This window comes from Ochotona princeps, chromosome 4 (assembly GCF_030435755.1).
Source record: "Ochotona princeps isolate mOchPri1 chromosome 4, mOchPri1.hap1, whole genome shotgun sequence".
NCBI lineage: Eukaryota > Metazoa > Chordata > Mammalia > Lagomorpha > Ochotonidae > Ochotona > Ochotona princeps.
Window position 1 is genome coordinate 44,688,605 of NC_080835.1, and position 26,346 is coordinate 44,714,950.

General features: G+C 50.1%; 1 protein-coding gene across 11 annotated transcripts in view; it reads right to left on the bottom strand.

Moving 5' to 3' along the window:
- Positions 1-26,346, bottom strand: part of MICAL2 (microtubule associated monooxygenase, calponin and LIM domain containing 2) — a 201,182-nt gene that overhangs the window by 107,309 nt on the left and 67,527 nt on the right. For all 11 annotated transcript variants that reach the window (XR_009245314.1, XM_058663375.1, XM_058663370.1 and 8 more), the window contains exons 4-10: positions 16,389-16,596; positions 13,904-14,020; positions 12,691-12,792; positions 8,828-8,983; positions 5,795-5,895; positions 2,099-2,356; positions 553-668 (exon numbers count right to left, since the gene is read on the bottom strand). Coding sequence is in view for 10 of the 11 variants with exons in the window: in XM_058663375.1 (XP_058519358.1) it covers positions 553-668; positions 2,099-2,356; positions 5,795-5,895; positions 8,828-8,983; positions 12,691-12,792; positions 13,904-14,020; positions 16,389-16,596 (1,058 nt within the window). In the remaining variant the exon portion in view is untranslated. The remainder of the gene's footprint in view (positions 1-552; positions 669-2,098; positions 2,357-5,794; positions 5,896-8,827; positions 8,984-12,690; positions 12,793-13,903; positions 14,021-16,388; positions 16,597-26,346) is intronic.

Consider the following 26,346-nt stretch of genomic DNA (forward strand, 5'->3'; position numbering starts at 1 on the left):
AAAGTGAAGGGAGGGACACAGAGGCCCAAGTGGCAGGGACACTGGCCTCTTCCCTTGGAAGCAGGGCTGGCAGCACAATGACCTGAGGTTTGGCCCTAACCACTACACAGCCACACTGCTTCCTGTGGCCTGGCCTCCATTACCATTGGAGGGCCATCTGCACCTGCCAGCCTTGGCTTCTGCCAGTCCGGCAGCTGTCATCATGGCCACATGGCTGGTTGCAGTGGTCTGGGAGGAAAGGTCAGAATCTCAGCAGGTCAGTTAGGGCAGGACATCCAGCACTGCCCTGGAGGACTCCTCTACAAATACCTATCTGGCCCTCGGGCAAGGGAGCAACATTGGGAGGCCTGGATTTCAGGGCCACCCCAGATGAAGGCTTCTCTTTGGCTTCCAGATTCTGGTAAGCAGAGCAAGTTCCTGAAGAAAATCAGGATGGAGAAAGTGTCCTTGGGGTCCCCACAGGTGGGGAAGGCAGGTGAGTCAATGATGACATTGCTGGGTGCAGCTGGCCTTGCCCCTCTGCTACCCTGCCACTGCTATGTCAATGCTCACCTTTCAGCCAGCAGCTCCAGAGGTGGGGTTCCCTGGTCCCAGTTCTTCACCATCCACGCCGTGTCAAAGGCTGCCAGGAAGCCACGGGCACAGCCTGTGCCCATGGGCCAAAATGGCTACAAAGAAAAACGTGGAAAAATCCTATTTGATTCTAAGGACTCCGAGTCCCCTATCCCATTGTGCCCAGAGCTCTTATTTCTAGCCTCTTGCAAGGCACAGCAGTTGAGAGAGGTTGACAGAGGATAGGATCCTTGCTGTTCACAGTCACATATGGCAGAAGCATGAGGTCAGATGCAACGGGCTATCACAAAAGCACAGCAAGACTGCTTGAGCACTCACAAAAAGTACAGCCAATTCCTGCTCTGTGGGAGGAAGTTGAAAACAAGGGAATGCTTCATCCAAGAGTTGTATCTATTTCAATTTTATTTTATTTTTATTAATTTATTTTTACCTAAACCGTTAACTAATGAGGGACAGAGAGGCAGAAAGACAATTTCCCATTTGTTGGTTCACCTCTCAAATGCATACAGCAGCTTGGTTTGAAGTCAGGACCTGGGAACTCAATCAGGTCTTCCACATGGTGGTAAGGATCCAACTTCTTGACCTCATCCCTTGCGACCTCCAAGGGTCTACATTAGCAGGAAGCTGGAGCCAGGAGCTGAGCCTGGGTACTCTGATATGGGATGCAGGCGTCTGAACTGCATCATAACTGCCAGGCTAACCACCTGCCCTGCTGCTGACCATAAACAACGGGGGGGCCTCTGTTCTTGATCCATTAAGGAACAGCGTGGGTAAAGACTTGGTGGCTGTAACCTGCCAGAGCCTGATGGCAGACACAGGAAGAGCACAGGCAGAGCCAAAGCCAGGGAGGAAGTCTGGGACAGGAGCAGGTGGATACTAGCTGCTCACTTAAGCATCCTAATGAGAATGCACATACCGTATTGAACAGATAGCCTACTCAACACAGCTGTATGCCAATCACACTGTCCCATGAGCACCCAAATCATGAACTTAGGGTAAATATACAGACTTTTTATTTTTTTTAGGCAAATGCTTCCATTAAAGATAAGAACTTATCCTTCCAGAAAACATTCATGTCATCTAAGGCTCCTTGTGCTTGCAGATTTTCAAGCAACAATCTGGAGCAGGGAGACCATGCATAGAAAATGAACCTTGGGGGCCTGCAAGATGACTGCTGTCTGTTCGCATCTTCGTACTAAATGGCCTCCAGCTAAGGACTCCCTGCTCAGAGGACAGCACGGTTGGCACATGCTAGGGCTGTGTTGTGCTGGGCTGCCACAAAGGGAACAGCCCAGGACTTGGAGGCTGAAGAGAACGCTCTCGCCTCTGCATGCAGGCAGGTAGTCTTCTCCAGAGGCAGTGAAAGCACCAGGATGGGCCTGGCAGAATTGTGCCAGGTGCCTGAGAACCCTTCCTCCTCCATGCACCCCCAGGCCGTGTGACAGCAGACATTGCCAGCCAGAGCCCCAGGGCAGGGAGCTCTGTCTCACAGCAGGAATGAGGCCTCCAAACACGCAGCAGATACCTCAAGCAAGCTGTCGCCCACCAGGGCCACGAGCAGATGGTGGGCCTGGCGCTCGCGCACCAGGGCTGCATTCTCCGAGGCGTACATGGAGGTGAAATCGAACATGGCCACATCAGGCTGCCCATAGTGGTTCATGGCGAAGTCCAAAGAGGGCAGCTGGTAATTGGTGGCGAAATCTGCGGCTTCCCGGGCATAGGACAGCAGGTTGTCTTGGTTCACATTCTCCGCACACAGCAGCATCTCCGTGTCGGCATAGTCCTGGGGAGACCGAAATGCAGTGCAGCAGCTTGTCCCTTTAAGGGGCTAGACTTCATACACCCTTCCTGGCACAAGCGCTTGGAATGGGTCTGCACAGTGTGGACTAATCAACAGACATAGGAAACCAGGGCCAAAGGGATTACAGAGGAAAAGCATGAGCCAATAACCAGGGTTAACACTGTTGTGATTAAACATCAACTTTGGCATTGAGCTGCCGGGCGTCTGAGGCGACAGGGAAGTGTGATAAGTTATGGGGCTTTCCTTATCAGAAAGTAGGAAGCTGAACAACTCCTCAGGGGAGGTCATTTTTTCCTGGCACTGACTCCTAAAAGAGTGATCTCATGTAGGAATTCCAACAGCGAGTGCTGAGAGAGGTAATGAGCCATGTACTTGATAATGGTCCTGCAGGCGACCAGAAGCACATTTCCCATGGCTGGGTCTCATGATAACACAACGCAAAGGCAAAGATGCAAGTCGGTCAGTGCAATTTTAAAAGGGACTCATCCAAGCTAATGTGGTCCAGATGTGCAGCGTGCAGCACGCAAACAGGATCAGGAAAAAACACAGTGCTTGCTGTAACTCCCACGCTTTCTCCCAGGCTGTCAGCGGGCCGGGAGCTGCTCAGGACCGGCTTTGGTCTTAGCCTTTACTGCTCACTTTCCTGCTGAGGGGTGGACAGCCAAAAAAAAAAAAAAAAAGAATCAGCCTTGCCATGAACCACAGGATGCCAGGCAATGAAGAACACTGGAGTTCAATCTGATCACAGTATGGCTAAAGTACCTCAAAGGCCACCTGCCTCCAGAATTGCACAAGAGCAAGGGACAACATGAACAATGAACATGGACTTTGGATTTGATGAGAGCAATATGTCCAATTCCACCCCTGCAGGTGACCAGTAACAAATACTTCACTTCTTTAAGTCTGTGTTTCCATCTGTATAGTGGGAAGAACACAATCTTCAGCACTGAGCCACATGAGGACTGAGTGAGGCTGTGTCCATAAACAAGACACCCAGCTCATGCCCGGGACACAGAAGTGCTGCATGAACAGAAGCCCGTGTCTACACAACCCACAGAGACCTTTGGTGCAGCCATGGAGAAGTGCAACGTGTACCCAGGAAGTGCCAGCAAGCAGCTACACATGTCTCAGAAGTCACAGCCCTGTTTACACCTGCCTGGCTCCCAGCCTCACTTCTCTGCATAGCCAGAATCTCAACTACTCTACGTTCAAAATGCAAACATCTCCATGTCCAAGCCACACCCTATAAACTGCACCTTCCATTGCTGCAAGAACACTTTTGGGTGCTGGTGTCAGGAGGGAATCTGTTACTTGGTTTCCTATCTGACACCTGTTTTTGTAGCCATGTGACCACTGCCCTTTGTGGATGATATGGGTTTGAGATGGGGGCAGAGTGAATGGAGAGTGACATGGGCACAGACACACACACAAGAGTCTGAGTCCCCCAGTGTGGATTAGAGGCCACCACAGAAGGAATACAAAACCTGGTACTCAAGTCCCAAGCAGGAGGGCAGGGATCCTGATGTCCAGGAGGGCCTAACTTCCAGTTGGACCTGAGTGAGGGCAGCTGGATAAAAGGACAGCCAAGAAAGGGCCACCTGTTGTCCAGTGGTCAGTTACTTAACATCTACTCAGCACGTCCTGTATCTTTACAAAGATGCTGACCCATGTTCCAAGAGGACTTGCAGTTCCTCTGGGGAGCAAAAGAATGTCAACTGAAGTGGCTCTGAGTGCATGGGCCAGCAAATGCTACTGTGCCTGGCCAGGCACCTGCAGCCTGAGGCCACAGCTCCTGATCTACGTGGTGTCCAGTCCTCCCATTTCCAGCCTCTTGGCTCAGGTTTCTGGATGAGAGTTCCTGTCTTGTTCCTCAAGTGTCCTTAAGCAGTGGCTTGCAGGTGCTATGGAGTCCTCAGGGAGATAAGGAAAGCCCTTGGCGAGGATGACTGGAGGCCTTAGAGTTTGCTCCTGGCTGTCCACAGCTCTGATGGGACAAGTGCCATGAGAGAAACAGACATGAGTGTGGAGGGGCTCTGCCAAATGTCAGAGACTCCATAAGCAACGGGTCACTGCCTGTACACACACTGTGGGATGATCTCAAGGTGACCTTGCCACCCCAGGAGACTTGGCCAATGAAACATAAAACCCAAGACAAACTGCCTGAGCACCACCTGCCAAGCTGCCCACTGTCCCTGCACTCAAGTGGTCCAGCACTCCCTGACTCGGTCAGCTACAGAAGCAGATGATTGAGAGAGATACCTGTGGTGTAGAGGGAAGATGGGGGAGGGGGAGGGAAGCCATGTGTCCCAGCTGAGCAGTCAACAGCAGTCATGAGTCGTGGAAACCCAGCACCCCCACACCTGTTGTTCTGTCCAGCTAGCTCGGCCTTCCAACACCCCTGGTGCCTGGCCTCCATCCGCAGGATCTCAGCAAAGCCCCAGACTATTGTGGAGCAGGCCCTTGGGAGGGTTGTGTTACTGGTACTGCCCGGAAAGCTGCCAGCACAAGACAGCAAGGAGATAGGCACATTCTTCTCTGACAAGCAGCAACAAATGCTCGCCACCTGGCCTGGGCTCCAGGCAGGCACTCGAGAGCAGGCTGAGCAGGACTATGAGATCCTTATCCTGAGGACAGGGTGGTGATAGACAGCGGAAAGGACAGAGGCTCTGAAAGGGCTGAAACCATGGTCAAAGACACTGCCCGTCCCGGGAACTCCTCTCTGTGGGCTTACTCCTTCCCACTGTACTCTGTTTGGGCATGAAGGTGCAAAGCCACCCAACAGAAAACAGGAAGCCAGCAGGAGTACGAACGAGGCCGAGAAACTAGAAAGGGTGGCTACAAATTTGGCCACCCACCTGGTACTGTCTTTGTGGACACTTTAAGAAAGTCCTTCCCAGGACCCTTGCAGACAAAGACTCTCCCTGTTTTACATATAAGAAGGCTGAGGTTCAGAAAGCATAAACAGCTTGCCCTTGACCCTGATCTACTTTGTGGCAGAGCCAATGCTTCCAGTCTTTCTGACTGCACCAATGGTGAACTTTCCTCCAAATGATGACAAGAGGCCATGACATAAACAAACAGAAGCACCTCTACGTCCCAAGCAAGACAAGGAGTCCTTCTCTGCTTCATAAGGACATGTGGCCTCCCATGGCAAAATAAGGACTCACTAGCTGATGTCAACACCTGGCAAAAAGTCTCCCAGCCCCTGCATGTCTTTGCAGACACCTCTGTGTACTGGGGCAGGCTCTTTCCCCAGCCCTGGTGTAACACAGAGAGAAAGACCAGTGGTAGGGAGGTGGTCCCTGCCCCTCTCCTGCCCCAGCTCAGTTTCTGATAGGACATACTTTCACCTGCACAGCTGTGCCAGTCTAGGTCACCAAGACAAAAACAGGTGGCAAGACCCAGCTGTGGGGTGCATACCTCAATGATGACCCCTTTGTCGAGCAGGCTCTGCTTCTTGGCAGTCATGACAAAGTAGTGGGTGGAGTCCTTGTAGTAAACAATGTTCTCGAGATCAATCCCTGAAAAGAGAAGCATTCACACCCAAGTTTACAACCTCAGTACCAACCGTATGCTGGGAACGAAACCAGGTCACGACTCATGGCTCTGTGGCAGCATGTTCACACGACACACACGAGACGTGGTCTTAAGATATGTGAGGTTGGAAAGGATAAAACAGAGGCCAGAAGCTACCCACAGTGAGGCAGCCAGCTTAGAGTCCCAGCTTAGAGTCCCAGCTTAGAGTCATTGCTTTGAAAATGCTCAACATCTTATAGGGCTGCCGGCTGGTGCAGCTGGTTGGGTTGCAGAGTGTCCAAGTGCTAGCCATGGCCATGGAATCTAAGTAATAGCAATGTCAGGATTTGCACCCACACCTGTCTGGTTCCAAGTCCCATTCTCTGTGACCCCAGGTAGCCAGAATGGCATATTAAAGACTGTCTCCCTCATTCCCCTGCCTACCTGCAGTGGTAGGAACAAGTCAGAGTTAAGGCCATACACTTCCCATAACATCTTCCAGCTAAGGATTCTGCATGGAAAACCATGATATGAGACCAGAGTTTAGCTCAGTGGTTCTCAAAGGGTGGTCCTGGGCCAGCAGCAGTAGCATCACCTGAAAACTTAGAGGAAATGCAAACAATGCAGGACCCTTCTCATACTGACTGAATCTGGAGCTCCAGGGCTGGACCAGTCAACACCCTGTGTCTTAAGAAATGCTCTACACAATTCTAATGAACACTCAAGTTTGAGAGTCACTGGCATAGCTTATTTAAAAGGCAAGAAAGGAACAGGCACATGGTGACCCAGAAGTCTTTGGCACAACGTAGGCTGGGTAGCCATAGCAACGTCATTATTACAGTCAAATGGAAAACAGCCATCAGAACAGAAGGCCTTCCCCAACCCAACCTCTCCACAAGAGAATCAGAGGAAGTTCATCACTGTCACTGGGTGAAGACATTGTTGTGAAACAATGGCCCAAGGTGACAACCACAGCAAATGCCTGGGCAAAACACATTTGACATCGTAATTTATACTTGATGTTTAGATATTCATTTTCTTGGCTTTTGAGGGGAAGGAAGGATTGGAGAATTTTTAAATCATTTGAAAGGGCATGACATGCTCAAAAGAAGTACTAAAATTCTTAAGAAAATAATGCAACTGTGGTGAGACTCAGAGGGTCATGCAATGGCGGTAAGAGGCAGAGTCTGGCTCTTAGGAAATGATCTGAAGGAAATAATTCAACAGCAACAGTTTTTACTGCCACTAAAGTAACTAAAGAGAAGGTCTAAAACAGAGGTTGCAAGATTTCATGTGGAAAGGGCCTCATAATAAACATTTCTGGCTCTATGAGCCATTTGCTCTCTTGCAAGCATTCACCATGTAAATAAACGACCATGGCTAGGTCACAGTCACTCCTTGAGATCTGAACCCCACATAATTCCTAACGCATCATAAATATTATTCTTTTTATTTCTTCTTCACCCCCCCCAAAGCAAATGATTTTTAGCTTGGAGGCAACACAAACACACATGACCACCCATGGTTTGTCAGTCTCTGGTTTAAATGGCTAGGCAGTAATTCCACATCTACTTGACAGGGTGCTCTGCAGTACCACTAAAAAACTTTCAGATGGAGGATCTTCCTCTCTGTCTCTCCTTCTCGCTGTAAATCTACCTTTCCATAAAAAATATAAGTCTTTTTTCAAAAATGTAAATGTGGAGGGCAGTGTTATGGCACAGCATGCTAAATGGATTGAGTGCCATATGGACACAACTTCCTGCCCAGCTCCCTGCTAATGTGCCTGGGAAAGCAGCAGAGGATGACCCAGTGGTAGGCCCTTGCACCTACACGAGTGATTTGGATGAAGCTCCTGGCTTCAGTCTAGCCCACCCATGGCCATTGTGGCCATTTGGGCAGTTAATCAATGAATGGAAGATCTCCTCTTTTTCACACTTTCAAATAAATGAGTCTTCTTTTAAAAATGTAAATCTGATGCTGTGTGAGAAAAGCAGAACAATCCAGGGCAGGGGACACTATGACTACAGTTGGAGCAATGTAAGGAGTACACAGGCAGGGGGAGAACAAAGAACATATGATGACAAAGACTGTTCTGAGCTGAGTAGTCATATTAGGGTGACTTACTTTCTGTGCAAAGATTTTATTTGGCAATATTTTTCAGGATATATATATCAGATTACATATATATCAGATTAAGAATATATATATATATATATATATATGATTAAAAAGGGAAAAGTTGGAATTTTTCTGGGAAGGGGCAACTCATCCTCTTTCCCCTCACCCTGCCTTCATCATCCTTAGTACTGCATATCAGGTGTTTTCCTGCTTATCGACCACTGACCCACATAGACTAAAAGCACCAAGCATGCCTTGCTTTGCTTCCTGCTCTGTCACAGTCCCCAGGAGATACCTTGAGTGAAGGAGCCCGTGCCATCTGGGCTCCAGGTTGTGACTGGTGATTAGTGATGCCAAGGACTGGGTGTTCCCAGGTGTCCCTCATGGGGAAGGAAGGGCAGCACCGCACAAAGTAACTGAGGCCTCCTCAGGGAGCACCCACTGTTAATTGCTACCTGCCTCTGACCTCAGGCATGGTGGCAGGTACTAGGTTTACATGGGTGCCCTCACTAGACAGGGAGCTATTGTAGGAGTGAGCATGACAACCTCAACCTCAGACCCTGCACACTGAGTCCCCACATGGCAACCAAGGAAATGCTTAGTATCTACTTTTAGACGCAACATCCAGAAGTTCCCTCAAGACTGTTCCCTCTTGCCCCTGAAGAAACCTGTCCACTGACTGTCTGAAGGAGGGGTATCAGCCTCTCCCCCATTAGAGTGAGTCCCCTAAGTGCCCAAAGCTCTGGAAGCCAGCTTGCCACTCTGCACCCTTCACTGGTCTGTGACCAATGGCCTGATGAGAGAGAGGGGAAGTCCCACCTGTTTCTTCTTTCAGGTCCTGAAAAAACTTCTGGTTGAAGATGAAAGCTACGCCACTGATCTCTTCCACCTTGGCCTCAGCTGTACTGTTTCTGTTGATGAAGTTGGCAGTGATCGCAATGGCTAGCTTCCCACGGAATTCCTTTCTTCTGAATCCTGCATGAGGAAAGAAAGAAAAGTAGGCCTTGTTTCTGTGTTTGGTGTGAAAACCGAACAACAACAACAACAAAAAAAACCCAAACCACAGACAAAAACAATCTAATCCACGGAGAAGCCTACATTCAGTTGCCACCAGGCTCACAAAATCAGGGTACCAGGTGGCCAGGGAACAGGAATAGGAAAAATGCTACGGTTTAAGTCAGCAGAACTTTGTCTTTTTCTCAAGCCTGTAGGTCAAACAGCTTGACTAGACTTATGAGAAGCAAAAGGCTAACACCAACTGCAACAGCCAATCATAAAGCTTGATAAACAGGAGTTCAGCACTGTACTAGATACACTTTGGGGGCCTCACACGCACTTATAACATAAATGTTGAAAAGTACTTTGCCAATATTTTTCGTGGTTACTCTCCCCTTTTAAGGATAGTGAAGTCCTGCAGGACAGGGATTTTCAACAACTCTTCCTTGCTTCTCCCTTTGTTGTGGGTTAGCTGTGTCCCCACCTGCTGCACCCACTCTCTCCAATGTGTATGCTGAAGACCTACCCCACCCCCAATACCCTGAATGTGACTTCAGCTGGAAAAAGGAGATCATACTGGAGCAGGGTGAGTCCCCAGTTCCAAATGACTGGTGTCCACCTGGGGAAATTTGAACACAAGACACACCCAACAAGAAGCCTGCAATGTGAACAGGTGGGGAGAGAGTAGAGGATGCTTCAACAAGCCAAGAATACCACGGATGGCCAACAAGATCCCAGGAGCCAGCAGGGGGATGTGGAACAGGCTCTTCCCTTAGCTCTCAGATGGAAGTGATCTTAGGGTCACCTTGAACTTGGCTTTCCAATCTCCAGAGCTGACAAATGGCAAATTGTTCAAGTCACCTGGTTATGGCACCATGGGAGGACAGGCCCCAGGAAACTCACATACCAATTCCAGTGACTGATACTTGGGACATATCCAATCAAAGTGTGGTAAACAGACAGAATTTCAACTTGTAATTAATTCTAACTCCTCAAGCTTTTATTAAAAAACCATCTTTACAATTGACACAGAATAATTTTACATATTGATGGGCTACCAGGTAGAACTACAGTACCTGTGTGCACTGAACAAGGATCCTATCAGGGTAGCTACATATTCACCCCCTTAGTTGTAGCAAGTTTGGAATCCTTCTCCCAGCTATTTAAAAACACTACATCATGGTCAACTCTGGTGTACAATGCTGTATAACAAACAGGGGAACTTTCCTTCAGGGTTCCTAAGTTTCAACAGTTCACATAAAATGTCTTTTGACATTTGAGGATGGTGCAATGGCACAACTGGCTGATCCTCCTCCTGCCAGCGCCAGGATCTCATATGGACTCCAGTTAGTGTTTCAGCTGCTCCACTTCCCATCCAGCTCCCTGGTTATGGCCTGGGAAAGCAGCAGAAGATGGCCCAAGGCCTTGGAACCTTGCATCCCAGTGGGAGACCTGGAGGAAGCTCCTGGATCCTGACTCCTGGCTTTGGACCAGTTCAGCTCTGACCATTGTAACCACTTGGGGAGTAAACCAGCAGATGGAAGATCTTTTACTCTATCTTTCCTTCTCTCTATATATCTGCATTTCTGAAAAAAATTTTTAAAAATGACTTTTGAATGGTAATGGTGATGACACAGAATGATAGCAGTGATATAATTTCATTGGCCTGCCTTCTCATCTTGAGCCCCTTTTCAGCACCTGATTTTTTTTTTCTGCAGTCTTAAATTTTGTTATAATCCCACTTTCTCCACCTGCCCCAACCATGCTCTTTACTTTCCCCTAGGCACTCTTGGCTGGGGTTGAAAGGCAGACCCAAGTTCACGGCTTAGAAACTTAAATGTTAAGAATCTTCACAGTGGGGCCTTTAGGAGGTGACTCGGATGTAGCCAGAGTAGCTCAGTTGGGAGAGCGTTAGACTGAAGATCTAAAGGAGGCGACTCAGTCATAACTACTCTATCTCCAAGAATGAACTCGTGCATGCATGAACAGATCAATGGGTTATTACAAGAGTGGCAAAAGCAAGCTCTGGCAAGCTTGTTCCACCTTGGCACATGGTGCCCTCCACCACGATATAATGCAGCAAAAGGCCCTCCTCAGATGCTGGTATAATGTTCAACCTGAGTTCAACCTGTCTCTATTCTGAATCCACAAGCCAGCCTCAGGGACTAGTCTTGAGTGCAGACTTGCCCCATGTAGCCTTCTCCAGCTGCCTTCGGAAACTCCCTGCACACCTGCTCAGCATGAGCTCCAACTTCATGCTTATTTCCAGTCATCTGTGTCAAAAATCCCTTTTACTGGAAGTTTGTATCTCTAGTCAGGAGCCTTTCTTTAGCTGTTCCTCATTAGATCTTTGTCAGAGGGTCAACAAAGGCCATTGCTCTCCCATCCAGAATTTCTCGGTAAGGGGTATGGGGTAGCTATGTTTCACAGGGGACATTTGGTGATGTGTGGAGGCATTTCTGGTTGCCACAGTTGGGAGGTTATCTACATGTAGTAGTTAGAGGTCAGGAAGGCCTCACAGGAGACACCCACACCCAGGAATGACACAGTCCTAAAGGGCAACCGGTGCCAAAGTTGAGGAGGCCTGAGACAATCTACCTGGTTGGTGCTAAGTTGCCCAGATGGCACCATCCTTCCCACCCTCCTTTTCATAATCACGGGATGCCAAACTTTACTGAAGCTGAGCACAGTTGCTGGATTTTCAGCATTTTGCCCAAATATCCAAATAACTCTGAGACTGCAACCTCCAGGTTGGCGGCTTACATATTCCTTATCTGATATTGGTGATTGATGATGGGGAGGTAGATTCAGAAGTGAGGCCAGCAGCACTGGATGCACAGCAGGTGGAAGGAGGCCCACCCTTCCTGGATTCTCCTTGGTAAGCTTTACTTCAAGGATAAGGTCTTGTGCTAGGAGAATGAGCCATCTCAGACAGTCCTCTGCAGTCTGTGGTCATTAAGAAGGTCAAGCTCAGAAGTAAGGAGCTCCAGGCTAATAAGAGATGCTCCTGGAGGCTATTTACTACCCATGATCTTGACTTACCACAGCTAATATGAGTCAGCACAGCCTGTGGGCTACTAATTCATTTCAAAGCTGGGATAGAGGTGATTAAAGCATTTCTTGGCAATGGGGTTTCTCTCTCCATCTGGCTAGATCTTACCCCCACATAAAGCACACTATGCTCCCAGCTTTAGAAGCCTGAGAAGTATGGATTTGTACCCTGATGCTTTAGACTAACTCCCTAACTGGGTATGTTGGAAAGTTATGCATAAAGATGAGCTCCTCCTACTGGAGCATTATACTCGAAGATTAATGCATTCCATTAGCAACATAAAATGCTTCCCTTGGATGAAGCAAGAGTGAAAATACTGAACACCACAGTGCTCAGGAATTGCATGTTGATTTTTCTCACGACACTTGATCTGGTGAAAGCATTTTTTTCCACACACTTGCCCCTCCCAAGTCCTCATCATAAGACTCTGAGACTAGATTGTGCTAGGTCCTATAGTTGGAAAAACCAATGCTCAGAGAATGAAATGACTGGCCTCCAAATTCAGCTTCCTGCAGGGCAGGATAGCCTGTGCCTTTGCCAGGAACCCCCAGCATTGACACCTGCCACCCTGCTCATCTTCCTCCACTTCCTGCCAGCTCCCAGCTCCTGCCCCAAGAAAGAAAAGTATACTCACCTTCCAGAGTGTTCCTGCGGCCATCAGCGCCAATGATGACATCAAATTCAAAGTCAGAAAGAGCGTGGTCTGCAGGGAGGAATTCTGCCCGCCAACCAATCTCTGCCAGAACAGAAAAATAGACAAGTTGGCAGACAGAGGTAGGAAGAGACAGCAATGACGCTCCTGCTATGGTGGCCATGAGACATGAACCATGTTACCAGATCTGTGCTCCAAGGCCCCAGAGGAAAGGTCTAGAGCTCCCAGACTCACGCTAACCCGGCTTCATGTTCCTTCAATCCAGAACAAAGGAAGCCAGCAGCAATGCCAGCACCAGGCCTGTCACTTGCCACTGCCAGGAGTCTGCTCTCTGTGATGCTACAATTAGCCTCTCTTGCATCTCCTTTTCTCAGCAGAGTCTCCCATATTCTCTGTATGGTCACTGAATGTCCCAGAGTCTTGCCACTGCCAAACAGACCCAAAGGATATACATGTTAGGTCTCACAAAGCCTGTCTGGATGACTGCTCCTTGCTGGTGGCACACAGCCTTAATAATACAGGTGCCAGGGAAGCCTGGTTGGCTCCCATCCTCAAGACTGAAAATGCACTAGGGGTCTGGAAATAATTGTGCCCAGGGGATGACAGATGATGGAAGCTGTCCAGCCACAACAGTCCTCAAAGCCTGCCCTAAACCTTAGATGCTCTTGGGCAAAGGATGCCAGGACTCAGAGGAGCACTCTCAGCAGGAAACTGCAATGTCTCCAGCCCTGAGCTGGCTCCAGGAAGGAGATCTTGACCATGGAATTATGATAGGGGATTTGGGTGCTTTGGGTGTCCCCACCAACAGTTTAACCCCTAAGCCAAATGCCTACTCATAAAAGTCTGACGTATTTGCTGGATCTCAGACAATCTTACAGGTGCCACAAGTGTATCCACAGGTCCATGTGTAAACTGAACACTTGAATGAACTCTATGAAGCAACCAAATCCCCACCTTCTATTCTGCTTACTGGTTAAACTCCATTTGCCAAAGGGGCCTCTCTTACAACCAGGAAGAACAACTTATAAAAAAAATTGAATGCCTTAAATCCTGGGGGGATGAAAGAGCAAATCTAAGACGGCAGCAGGGTCCATGAGATGATGCCCAACAGCCAATAGCAGAACGACTCCCAGAAACACTCTCTGAGAAGTCACACACACATTGTGCATTTTGCAGGCAGAAACGGGTACCATACTTTGGTTTTCTTGGTCTTCAGGAGGCTCAAGAACCTTCACAAACTCCACATTCACGTGGATTTCCACACCCAGCATCAATGCCACCTTGAACAGGATAAGCTGCAGCTGGCGAATACCTGTCAGGAAGGAAAGAGGAGAGTAGTGGAGTGGGGTGAGTGCCTCTCACACGCAGCAGCCTGTGACCTTAGAGCACAGAGATGAACCACAATCCTCCCTGGGGAGCAGTAGCAAAGCACCAAGCACTGCGCGCCTTCTCATTGAACATGGACTGCTAGGATTGCCACTCTTTTTGTTAACTGAGGCGTAACAAGGTCTGGTGACTTGCAGCCAATCATTCTAGGATGTGGGTGTGGGGCTGTCTGATGCTAAGACCTTGCTCTGGCCATCAAAGGATAGTCTAGTGTGGGAGGCTCTGGCTTTTCTGCCTCTTTCCCAAGCTTGGGGCTGGGTGTGATGTGGTAAAGCTGGAAGAGGAGCAGACAGACAGCTCTGGACCATAGTACAGCCAGTGCTTGGGCCGCTCAGATATGGAGCTGTGCCCAAGCTCATGGCCACTGGGTGCTGAAGGGTGCGGCAGGAAGTCCTCTCCCATACCACCAACCTCGTGCTGCTCTCCTCTGCCTCCTCCTTGATTTTCCAAACTCTCCAAGTAATGGGACTGCAGTTTCCTCTTGTGTGCCTGGCCACTCAGCATAAGCACATGTACCTCCTATTACCGCTCTGCAGCCTGAGGAGCTTCAGCTATGTGCCCAAGTTTACATACACCTACTGAGCATCCATTGTATGAATGTGCCATGCTGGGCAGGATTGGGAAAACCTGCCCTAGCAGAGGAGTCCCTGGACAGAGCAGTCCTGGAAGCTGGCAGTGGGGGTGACAGGACCAGCCAACCCCGTGGAGGGGTTCTGGGCTGTGGAGACCACATTTAAGGGCTGATTGAGGCCAGAGTTCCTGGAGACCTCAGCAACAGTCTCAAGGGCACAGCAATGAGGGAGAAAGAAAACCAACTGCATGGGGCAGAAGTGAGAATGGGAAGTATAGACTGTTGACACTCTCTTTTCTAGAGGGATTTCTCTGAAGTGGGGAAAGCTAAGGAGGCACCAGCAGAGAGCTGGGGACCCCTGTGAGGGAAGGAACAGGTAGAAAGGAGGAATAGAAACCACAGGAAGCCAGAGATGATAGAAGGGTCCAGCTGTGCTCTGATGTGGGGAGGAAGGATGGGGTCCTGGGGTATAGAAGCAGGGAAACAGGCTGGAATGGGAGTGTAGCCATTGGCCTCTCCAGCAGGGAGCAGAGGGGAGGCATCTGTGAGAGCCAGGAGGCCGCTGCCACCAGACAGTATGGGGAGCTGCCGAGTAGCGCTGAGCCAGAGGACACAGCTGGAGCCATGGACCACTCAGGGTCTGGAAGGAAACCAAGTGACTGGGCACTTGCCAAATTCTGCCTGCCTCCTGCCATGAAGCTGTCCTGCTAGGGGAGACCAGCACCTTTCAGCTCTCTGGGTCTTTCTGCTGCTGGTGCACACCAGGTGCACAGAATATTCTCCCTGCCTTCCTTTGCATGGGGGACACTGTGGCTGCTCTGGGACAACACATATTCTGCACACATAACTCACTGCTCCAGAATCTGTCAGCAGTGCTGTATGCTGGGTATGTGTGTTGGGAGCAGGGAGGAACTAAGCCATAGCCATCAAGGAGGATAGGAGGGGCTCCTGTAGGGAGGCTAGCCTGATAGCTGGCCCCAAAGCCCTCCAGGGTCATGTCTCCAGGTGCCTGGTGCTGAGTCTCAAGAGGGCATAATGAAAAAGTAGGAGCTCAACACCCTGGTTGTTCATGTGTGTAATCGATATGCATTCTTCTGTGGGTGGTAGAGGATGGCCTGGAAGCTGACGCTGCAGCTCTCCTGGCAGGGCCAAATTCCTTTCTGTTGTCCTTCTGGAATTTTCCCATCCCAAAGTGGGAATAAACTCTAGGGCCACTGCTGGTAAATTCGCTTGTGTCTGAAAAAATCACACCCTGTGTGGTGGCTAATTCTCTCCAGTCATCCTGCCCAAATCCCACTCCCTTTCCCCCATTCATTTCTGGCCTCCTAAGAACATGACTCTCAGGACCCTCCCCCATCCACCTGGTCTGGATTCTGAAGGCTTGAGGCTCACTGTGACCACTGGCAACAAACCATTTTCCTGAGCATCTACTACACACCAGTCAAGTGAGAACCTTAGTCCCACAGCATCTTTTCAGCAATTCTGAGACAGATGTTCATTATATTTAAAAACTGAGATGCGGGGAGGGTAAGAAGTTTGGGCCAAGGCACACAGAAAGGAAAAAGACAGATTAGGGACCTTGAAACTAACTTTCATTAACTGCTTGTAAGCTGGATATATGGTGCTCACAGGCCTACCTGCAGGTGCAACAATCTGGGACCCCTACATGCGGAAGGATGCACCCACTAAGGGCCCACCCCTCCCTTCACAAAACTTCACTCACTGATGTGGTCAATGGAGCCAGCGCAGAACTTTCCGTAGAACTTCTTGGCTCCCAGGCTCCGCAGGTCGTGGATGGTGAATGGCCAGAGGTGCAGCACATTGTTCCGGGAGAAGGTGTCCCTCTTTTCCACCACGACCACTTTGGCCCCCAGGAAGGCAAGCTCAATGGCGGTTCGCAAGCCACACGGTCCACCCCCAATGATGAGACACTGCAGAAGACAGAGAGGAGAGACATTCAAGAACCCTCAGTCAACAGTGCATCTGAGGAACCCAAGGCTATCAAGTCAACAGACAAGTGCAACCCACATCACCTGTGTAACACACAAAGCCCCTTGGTGCCACCACACCCTGTGCTATGCCCTGGGAGGGGCAAAGGTAAAGGGACTTGGGAGACGCACATGAGGTATAGTCAGCCTGAACCGGGGTTTGAGCACTGGATCTGGCTTTCCCTGTTGGTGAAGGGGTCCCTCCTCTTCCCTCACTGTATGTAACATAACTTTGCAGAAGCACACAGTGCATCCTGGCAATCTTGCATGCCTCTGTTGTGCCTTAGCTACAACACCAAGAGCATAAGTGACAAAAGAAAAAATGGTGGAATCAGGCTCCATCAAAGTTAATGAATGCAGTGCTTCAGTAGCACACTTAAAGTGAAAACACAACACCAGTTATGAGAGAATATCTGCAAATGGAATAACTGAGCAGGGTCGGCGGAGGGTTATACTCAAAGCACATAGAGAATTTTCACAATTCAACCACAAATGCACAAACCGTCTAATAAGCAAAGGAGATAAACAATGACAAGTCATCATTTGAAAAGATCTTCAACACCATCAGCCATTATGGAAATGCAAATCAGGCTGCAATGAGCTATCACTTCACAACCACTGGGATGACTATAATGACAACAACATCCAAAGACAGAGAATAACATTGGTGACAACTGGAGGCACTGGAACGCTGGTAGGAACACAAAATGATTCAAACATTTTGGAACAGTCTAACCATTTCTCAAACAGTTAAACTCTGTATTACCATATATGCCAGTCATCCTACTCCTTAGTGGAAACATCTGAGAGAAATGAAGACGTACGTTCATATAGAAACTTGTGCCTGAATGCATAGCAGCCTCACACTCCATCGATAAATATGGAAATAACTCAAATGTCTATCAACTGATGATGAATAAGTAAAATGCACTCCACACTATGATGTATTATTTAGGTATAAAAGAGTGAAGATCCAGTATACGAATGAGCCTTGGAAGACTTGGGAAAAAAAGATGCAAAGGGAGACAGATCCCAAGATTCCACTGTTAGGAAACGTCCACAGCAGGCACGTACCGAAACAGAGGTGGATCAGTGGTTTCCACAGAACGGGACAGGCAGGAGGAGGGAGCGATTGCTAATGGACACGGAGCTTCTCTTTTTGGAACGTTCTAGAATTAGATGGAGGGGCTGTGAACTGTATGCTTGCAAAGAGAAGTGCTGTGGTGCATGGGTCCTGTCTTAAAAATAAGGCAGAGCAGATCAGGGCAGACAGCAATGTCAATGCTATTTTCATGGTTGTGAGCTGGTTCCTGTCTTGCAGAGGCTCCCAGCCTCAGAGCAAATTCAGACTTGGAAACAAACATCTAAAACCCTGGGTGATTAGTTCTATTTGGTGCCCAGAAGGGGAAAAAAAGATAATCCCTTAGGGATTGTCCTCAAGATGATGATGATGATGATGATGATGATGATGATGGCAGCAGGTCCTCAGATGCTCCTTTCCCATGAAAGATGTAGCTCTATTCATTGGGGAAGGAAGACCTGCAATGAGCTGGATAATTTTACTGGCCACATTTCATGTGGAACAATGACCTCAACACCAAGGAAAATGGCAATGCTGTGGCTGAACACACGAGATGGAACTCAAAATAGTAAATGGTAACAAGCTCCTTCCATAAAGGCAGGCTTTGACCAGGGGCCAGGGGTCTCCACACAACTGAGGCAGCCCCTGGGAGCCAACGGACAAGAGGTCTGTGCCGGCCGCTCCCTCCTCCACATCACAGGCATCTGGAGACTTCCCTTGGACTCAGGATTAAACCTTATCTTAAAGAAATACATTCCCCTTCCCCGAGCAAATATTCCATCATCTGGTTATCAGTCAGCCAGGCCACCAAAGCCCCAAAGGGATCATGCAAACAAATCTATCAGGAGCACCCCCCCACCCCAATGTGGATAACAGTCTGGAATCTTCCATCGAGTCTGTGGACACCCAGTCAGGGGAAATGAAGTCACCACTGAGACACAGCTCACCCACCTGGGAGACATGGTGGGCTGTGTGGGACTGCGGGTGGCCTGGCTGGACAGGGAGCAGCTCTTGCAAGCCCAGCTCTATGCCTTATCATAAACCCCAAGCCTTCTCTGAGGCAGACAGAGTCAGCTAGGACAGCCAGGCCCAGGGTCACTCCCAGCCCACCACTTGTGAGGCTGGCTTTGGGGTTAAGTTGGATTTGTTGCATTGCTTTGGCCTTAGTGCATCTTTTCCTGTTTGCCTGGTTCTGTCACTCCAGGGCCAGGGGTAGATGAGGGGGTGGGAGGATGTGGGGTGAGAAAACAAAGGAAAAGAGGGAGGAGTCCTTCCCCCCACCCCCTGCAGCCTCTGTCTACCAGGTCTGTCCTAGTACCGTTCCCCAGATCAGGCATATCCTGTTCCCACCAGTCAAGGGGCTACAGTGCATCTGGCATGGAAACCATAGCTGGTGTTTTCCTGTCCTACTGGCTAGACCTAAAATCCATCAGTGAATGCTCTCCATTTTCACATCTGCCTAAGGCTCCGCACAGCTGTGGGGCCTGAAATCTTAGAGACGCCAGTGATACTATAAGCTAAAGTCAAAGCAAACACCAACGGCCCTAATTATATCGCAGGAGGAAAATTGGGCACAGATGTTATCAAGGCCGTTGGCAGGAGCCAGGCCAGCTCCTCCCCGCTGAGTCCGCCTATGAGGATTAGCGTGGGAACTTGGCGTCCCCGATCAGGGGCTGGATGCCACACAGCCACATGCCTGGGCAGAGGGGCCCAAGAGAAGAACCCCCTCCCAGTGTTTGCCCTATCCATGCTCTGGATGCTGGGCAAGGTCCACCCAAGGCCACGGATGCTAAGGGGTGTGACCACATGGCCCAACGGGGCTTTGTACTTTCCCACTGTCTACTGCTGCTGAGGACGTGTTTCCAAGAGGAGCTTTCCTTAAAACCCATCCCTGACACCCCACCTTAGGCCTCCAAATCAGATCATGCCAAGGGAACCATGGTAGCCAAAGATCAATTTATTTCATCGCGAAGCGATTTAAAATCCATATAGGGCTTTTCCATGAACTTTTCAACAATCTCTCACATACATTATCTCAATTTTTTTTAAATCCTATTTCCTATGAACTCTGAAATACCCACACACCTTCCAACTGAACTCCCATTGGCCCTGAACCACAACCCATCCTCTAAAGCTGTTCCATGTCCTCTGCCCTCTGCAGGCACAGAGCCCAGCACACCTGGGGTCTGGATAAACAGCAGATGGGTGAATGAACTTCACATACCTTCCTTGGCCACCCAAGCCCAGCTCTCTGTCCTGAACTGAGGAGTTCAGCTTACAGCAGCCAATGTCAGTGCCTGCAGATTACCACCCAGACTGCGGCTCTGGGATTGACAAGGCCACCAACATCATCTATGTCCCATGTAGCTGCATTCAGGCAACACAAATCACTACCCAGTGCAGGCTGGAGCAGGGCCACCACCAGCAGGAAATCAACTGTAGCGATAAGTTCAGTAGAGTCTGGCCTGCCACATTAGCATAGAGGACAAATGCGACACAGGAAAAACAGTTCTTTATTTAAGGGTGTGTAGTGGGGCAACAGCTAGCTTGCACACAGTTGGGGCACGGGGGTAGGGTGGCCCAGCTCACACAGGACTCCTGAGCTACCCCACCTCCACAAGCATGACCCGCTTCTTGATGACACAGCGCATCGTCCAGCTGCTCCCTTCCTGGCTCATGAATACTGGGTGTGCTGGCACCAGACCAAGAACATGCGAGGGAATCAGTCCTCAGAGGAGATGCTGACAGGACCAGGGCTGGACCAGAGGTTAGCAGTCTGCGGCTTGACTTCCGTTGTTGAATCCTGTCCTCTGCTTCCCTCGGGGGCTGGGTGCAGTGAAGCAGAGGGCAGTAGCTGGGGGTAGGGGAGAATGGGGAGCCCTGGGAGAGTGCCCGTTGTTCATTTGCTGGCTGACCCCCACCTGCACCCTATCTGCAAAGTTTGATTACAACAGCAAAGCTTCCCACTCGCAAGCTACCATTCTGGTGGCTGTAATTCACCCTTGCAGCTGTGGTGGAAGGGTCTTGACATCATCCTTGCTGAGCAAACCAGGAAATTAACCTTGCTTGAGGGACCCTTACTTATCAGCATGCTTGCATTAGGTAGTGGAGACTCTGAGTAAGAAACATGCCCAGGTCATATTTACAAGTGGTCAGCTTTGGACTTGCACACATGTGGTGTGAACCCAAGGTCAGTGCTACCCGGGAGGAAAGCTTGACTTTGGCAGGTGTAGTCAGGATGGGTTGAGGCCAAGTTCACAGGGCCTCTGTGGAAGGACTAAGCTGTATCCAGGCTGGGCTTGGTTGCTTCCCCAGAGCAGACACCCAGGGGCTGACTAGAGCTGGAGCCTGTGCAACCCCGGGAAGTCGCACTGGCAGGTGTCACAGCAGCTGGAGTTTGTGCTCAGGACAATGCAAGGCCCTGATAAGCTGGCAGCTCTGGCAGCACTCCAGGCAACAGGAAGTCAGGCATGGGGCTGTCTTCCTGGTAGCAGCAGCCCTCCCAGCACACTGATCTGCAGGCCAGCTCCCCGGGAGCAGGGCTCCAGCGGCATCAACGTGCTACTACACTTCCTGCAGGCCTCATAGGCCCTGAGCATCAGCTGTTCGGCTCCCACCAGGCAGCAATGCCCTGCCCGTCACTGGGGCAACAACAGCTTGCTTAGAATGCTAGGGTGGAGAGCTGACAAAGCCCAGGTGTCACCCACATGCCATGGGAATGGGGACTCAGCCACACTGCCTCGCCCCTGCAGGGCAGTGCTGGGGGTGGGGTTGTGGTAGAGGGTAGGGGAAAGGGCCTCAGCAGAGATGTGGCCACGTAAGGTCCCAGCTGTGGAGGGACTCTGGGAGGGGAGGCTGGTCTGACAGCTCGTAAGGACTTTCAGAGCTGTCCCAGGCAGGGAGCAAAATCTCATCCAATCAACAAAGCCTTGCCCCATACTGACAGCTCACGACCTTGGGTCAATCACGTTGCAGTTACCTGCCACTTAGTAATCTCAGAGACTGAAAGGAAACGGAGAAAGATGGGACAGCCTCACTGACAAGCACTCTGTGCTAGTCCTTGTAAGTGTGTTTGTGTTGGCTACCGCCTGGTTGGTGAATTCTAAGCCCTTCCCTCTCAATCCTACAGCATGGTCCAGGCTGGTACTGTTCACAACCTGTGGTGGCCCTCATCCCAGAGTTTAGTGTGTGAGTCACCCCAAGCCTAGAACCCCTGCCACAGCAGTCTGCAGCATCAAGTAAGCAATGAACAGTGCCAGTCCTGTTCCTCCTTGCTGACATCTGCCCTCCCTCCTGGGGATAGCAATGGTAAAAATGGCATTAATGCAGATAATCAAAACACAGCTACCACATGTTACCTGCTAAGGTACAAGAACTCTGCCAGGAGCATTATAAGAAATGTGCCCTGTCTCCTCCTTCAGAAACAGGAGCTTGGGAGGTTAAATGATTTGTAACCATGGTAACAGGACTAGGGTAAGAACTGAATCTCAGATCACAGGGTCCAGGCTGAAAATTCTAATTCTAATTCTTTTGTGAATCCTTCCAGGCTCCTGTGGCCATGGATTAATACTCTCTCTCCTTTCACAGGTGACCAAGGATGGGTGAGAAGAATTCCCAGGCAGCTTTGCAGAAATGCACCCTCAAGGATGTTGCACTAAAGAAAACACCACATGTTCTTAGGCATCTGTTACATGGCACTCGTGGGCAGCAGGACTGGAGCCTGCTGACATCTAGACACTGCAGTCTATTCACAGCTCTGAAAATCCTTTCATGGGAAACCATTTGCCAGTGGAAGGAGATGCACTTGGAGTTGTCAGGAACTTCAAAGTATGAATGAACTATTTCACAGTCTTTTTCTCATGACGAACCTTGTAAGCAGGTAAATATTTTACACTTAGGAAACAGAAAGGGAGTCACCCACTGTGATGGGCAGGAGGAGTGAAAGCAATGTGGAATGGTGGCCAGAGGCAAAGGATCCACAGCCCCTGGTGGGTACCCCAGCACTCCATCACTTCATGCTTCTCTCCCTGCACCCCGACCCCTGAGTACTATCTAACCCCACCAACAATCCCCCTACCCCCTGGGATGAGAGCATAAACAGGGAGTGAAGAAAGGTGGAGGAGAAGCAGGGAAGAGTCCAGGCAGGGAGCTGTGGGGAGCTGATACCTCTGGGCAGCAGCCACTGCACACCTTCCAGGAAGCACCTGCTAGACATCAGCCAGAGTGCAGGAGCAAGACAGATAGAGGCTTCCCCTGCCCCCAGGCTCCCCCTCAGGACACCCAAACAGCCTTGTGGCTGTTCAGGCAGGGCCTGTTCCAGCCCGAAGAACCGCTGGCACAGGCCTTATAAAAACCACAGTGTCTGAATCAACCTGGAGTCACTTCCACAAAAGTCAAGATGTGTGCCTGGGACCACTCAAGAATGATTATACTGTCTTCAGGGTGACTCAAACGGAAGGGCTGGGACCCCTTTTCAGACTCCCTTGCCACATTCACTGAGCCCTGGCAGTTTCAGAGAGGAAAGAATTATCCCCCCAGTGCACAGTGGAGGTTCAGGACCTCACCTCAGGACAGAGCCCTGGCCAGGATGCTCCCAGCTGATTTAAAGGAGAAAACCTCAATTGAAGCATGTAGCCCAAACTTAAAACAGTCACGGAGGTGTTCCCCGTGACTCTGCTTTCAGTTAGTGGATCAATCATACCAGGAACAGGAAACATGAAACCCTTTACAGTGAAACCCAAACAGCTCCATTAGATCAAAGATGGAAAGGAAGGAAGATAAAAGAGAGGCAAGCAGGGTGGAAAGAGAAAGAATACAGAGAGAATGGGGATCCCACATGGCCAAGAGAAAGGGGGCCCCCTCCAGGAACAGCAGGGCCCCCTGGAGCAGAAAAACTGAACATCCAAGTTCAGGGTTGTTCTCTGATTTCCTAAGTAAGGCAAGATGCAATTCATCATTCAGAGGCTCTGGTTGAGGAAACCAAGCCTGCAGTAGACAAGGGACCACCCAGGCCACAGTGGGAGCCAGCAGTAACAGGCAGGCACCCAGTGCCTCAGTCTTCCCAGCATGGCTCCAGCAAGAGGCCCCTCCTCACCCTCCGGGCCAGATATTTCTGCAGGAAGTCTCCCGTTAATTGACGTCCTGAGTTTCCAGCATATGTGCCAGGTGGTGCTGAACTTCCCGACAATCTCACAGAGTCCACCCAGTGCCCACCTCCAGTGTTTCTGTTTGGGAAGCTTGTCCCAGAGGCATCTTCCCTTCCCATCTCTGCCATCCTCCTCTTTTTGTAGATGGGTAACCAAGGCCCAGAGACTGAGAGCCCCTAACTGACCACAGGCAGAGTAAGGAGGGCAGCTATGAGCTTTCAGGATAACACCCTTAAAGGGAAGGTTACAGACAATGATCACACATAGACAGTACCTGTAAATGAGAATGCCTTTTACAAACCACAGTTATTAAATCCTCTCTCACTACACAGAACTCATCTGTCTCTGGACAAGCTTTGGATCAATTTGCTTTGAGTCTGTTACTCATTGTACTATGCCGAGAGAGAGAGAAAGAGAGAGAGAGAGAGAGAGAGAAAGAGAGAGAGAGAGAGAGAGAGAAAGAGAGAGAGAGAGAGAGAGAAAGAGAGAGAGAGAGAGAGAAATTCCCCAAACTCCCTGTTTCATCCCTGTGTGGACAAGGACTTGCTTATTTTTCAAAATCAGTTTCATCAGCATGGAAGAGCTCTTGGCATTTACCATGGGTTTCCAACCAGTTTGCAGGCCCCAGGGACTCCCACTGATGAAGACCTCTTTCTGAGCCATCCACACAGCTCCCATATCCCTAGTCTGCCTTGGGGGCTGGGGCGCTCCCTTCAGAGCCACCAGGTCAACCTCCTGGTCCCAGGACTCCTGTGCTGAGCGCCTACCATATGCCTGGGAGGTACCTGGCTAAGAGGGGACACCATGCCAGTCCTTGGTAGGAGTTTCAAAGTGTGATGGCAGGATGGCACTGGCGCTCAGTCGAAGGCAGTTTCCAGGAAGCACAAACAGGGTACTGGGGCTTCACCCCGCTTTCCCCAGGGGCCCTGCCAAGTCTCTTTCTTTATGCACTGCAGATGGGCTTTGACACTGCCATTGCCCTGGGAGAGCTGGGCAGTACAGCGCCCTGCAAACAACAGGGAAGATGGGAACTGAACCGGGAGCTAGGAGGTAGCAATGAGAGGACTCCTCCTTGGCAGTCACCTGGTCCCCTGCAGCCTCAATGTGTCCATCTGTCAAAAGGTAACACTGGGGAGTTGCAGGGAGGGCCTGAGTTCAGCCACACAGCAGGGGATGGCTTGGAAGAGGCCTGCCCTGCCCTCCTAAGGGGGAAGCTACTCGCAATAGATACCTTGTGGTGTATTCCTTCTAGGGTTGAACAAGGGCTGAGTTTTGTACTGAAGCCAAGACCACTTACTGAATGCTAACCACTCTGTCTCTAACATTGGGGTGGTTGGGACCCCAACTCCATCCACCTATCTCTCCATCCATCTTTGTTGGATGAAAGCTAACTGCCATGGTATACCTTCTACAGATGTCTCATTGAAATGGGAGGACTCCTGGGGGACGGGTACAGGCCCAGAGCTCTTCCTTTGGCTATCAGTCTGTTGTTAACTCCCTAGGCTACGTGAAGCCTTGCTTGCTCCCTTCCTGCCATGCTGAGCCATATGCAGATGGCCGAGGTGGCCCAGATGACTGTGGACAACCCAGCTGAGCGCAGGCTGAGCTGGTGAGGCCTCCAGGCCCCAAAGCAGGGACAACTCACCACCCCCCAACTTCTGAGGCCAGGCAGGCCCCACGTGGCTGTGACTCATCCCACCTCCCCTGCCTCCTTGCTCAATTTGAGTCAACAACAATACAGACTGGCGTGGCAGTGGGTTAGGTTGGCTACAACAGCTGGAATCTATTGATTAAATATTTTAGAATAGCCCCAATCATTTCAACACACACACACATACTTGGAATGCCAGATGTTGCCCAGGACAAGCCACAGTGTAGACACTCAGTACACAGTCATCCTCTGGTGGGGAGACTGGCCTTTCCTTGAATTCTCTTTCTTTCTTTCTCTCTCTCTTTTCTCTCTCTCTCTCTCTCTCTCTCTCTCTCTCTCTCTCTCACTCACTCACTCTCCTTTGGTGACTAGTTTCAGTGAAGCAGCACAGAGGCAGGGCTCCCCCTCCACAGACACCTGCACTCCACCCTAGGGCAACAGTGTACAGGGAGCAGCTTGAGAGATGTGGAACCACACTGCACACAGCCTGCCTCCTGTCAGTGCTAACAAGCCACATGTAATGGCACCCAGCACCAGGCAGCACTCTAGGGGTCTACTTACATTGGTCTATGAAACCATGCAGTCTCATCTGAATTGTGTATTATTATTACCCCGTTTTACAATTAGGGAACTGGTACACAAAAAGGTTAAATCATAGGCTGAAGGTCACATAGCCCTATGTGAGCTGCCAACCCAGCTGGGTCGACCCGAAGGACCTGCTCTGGAACACATTACCATGTCCACACCATCTCCCTCCTCGGCATAAAGACAGGAGAGCCTGGGGTGCCGAGTGTCTTGGTGGAGCTCTCAGCATG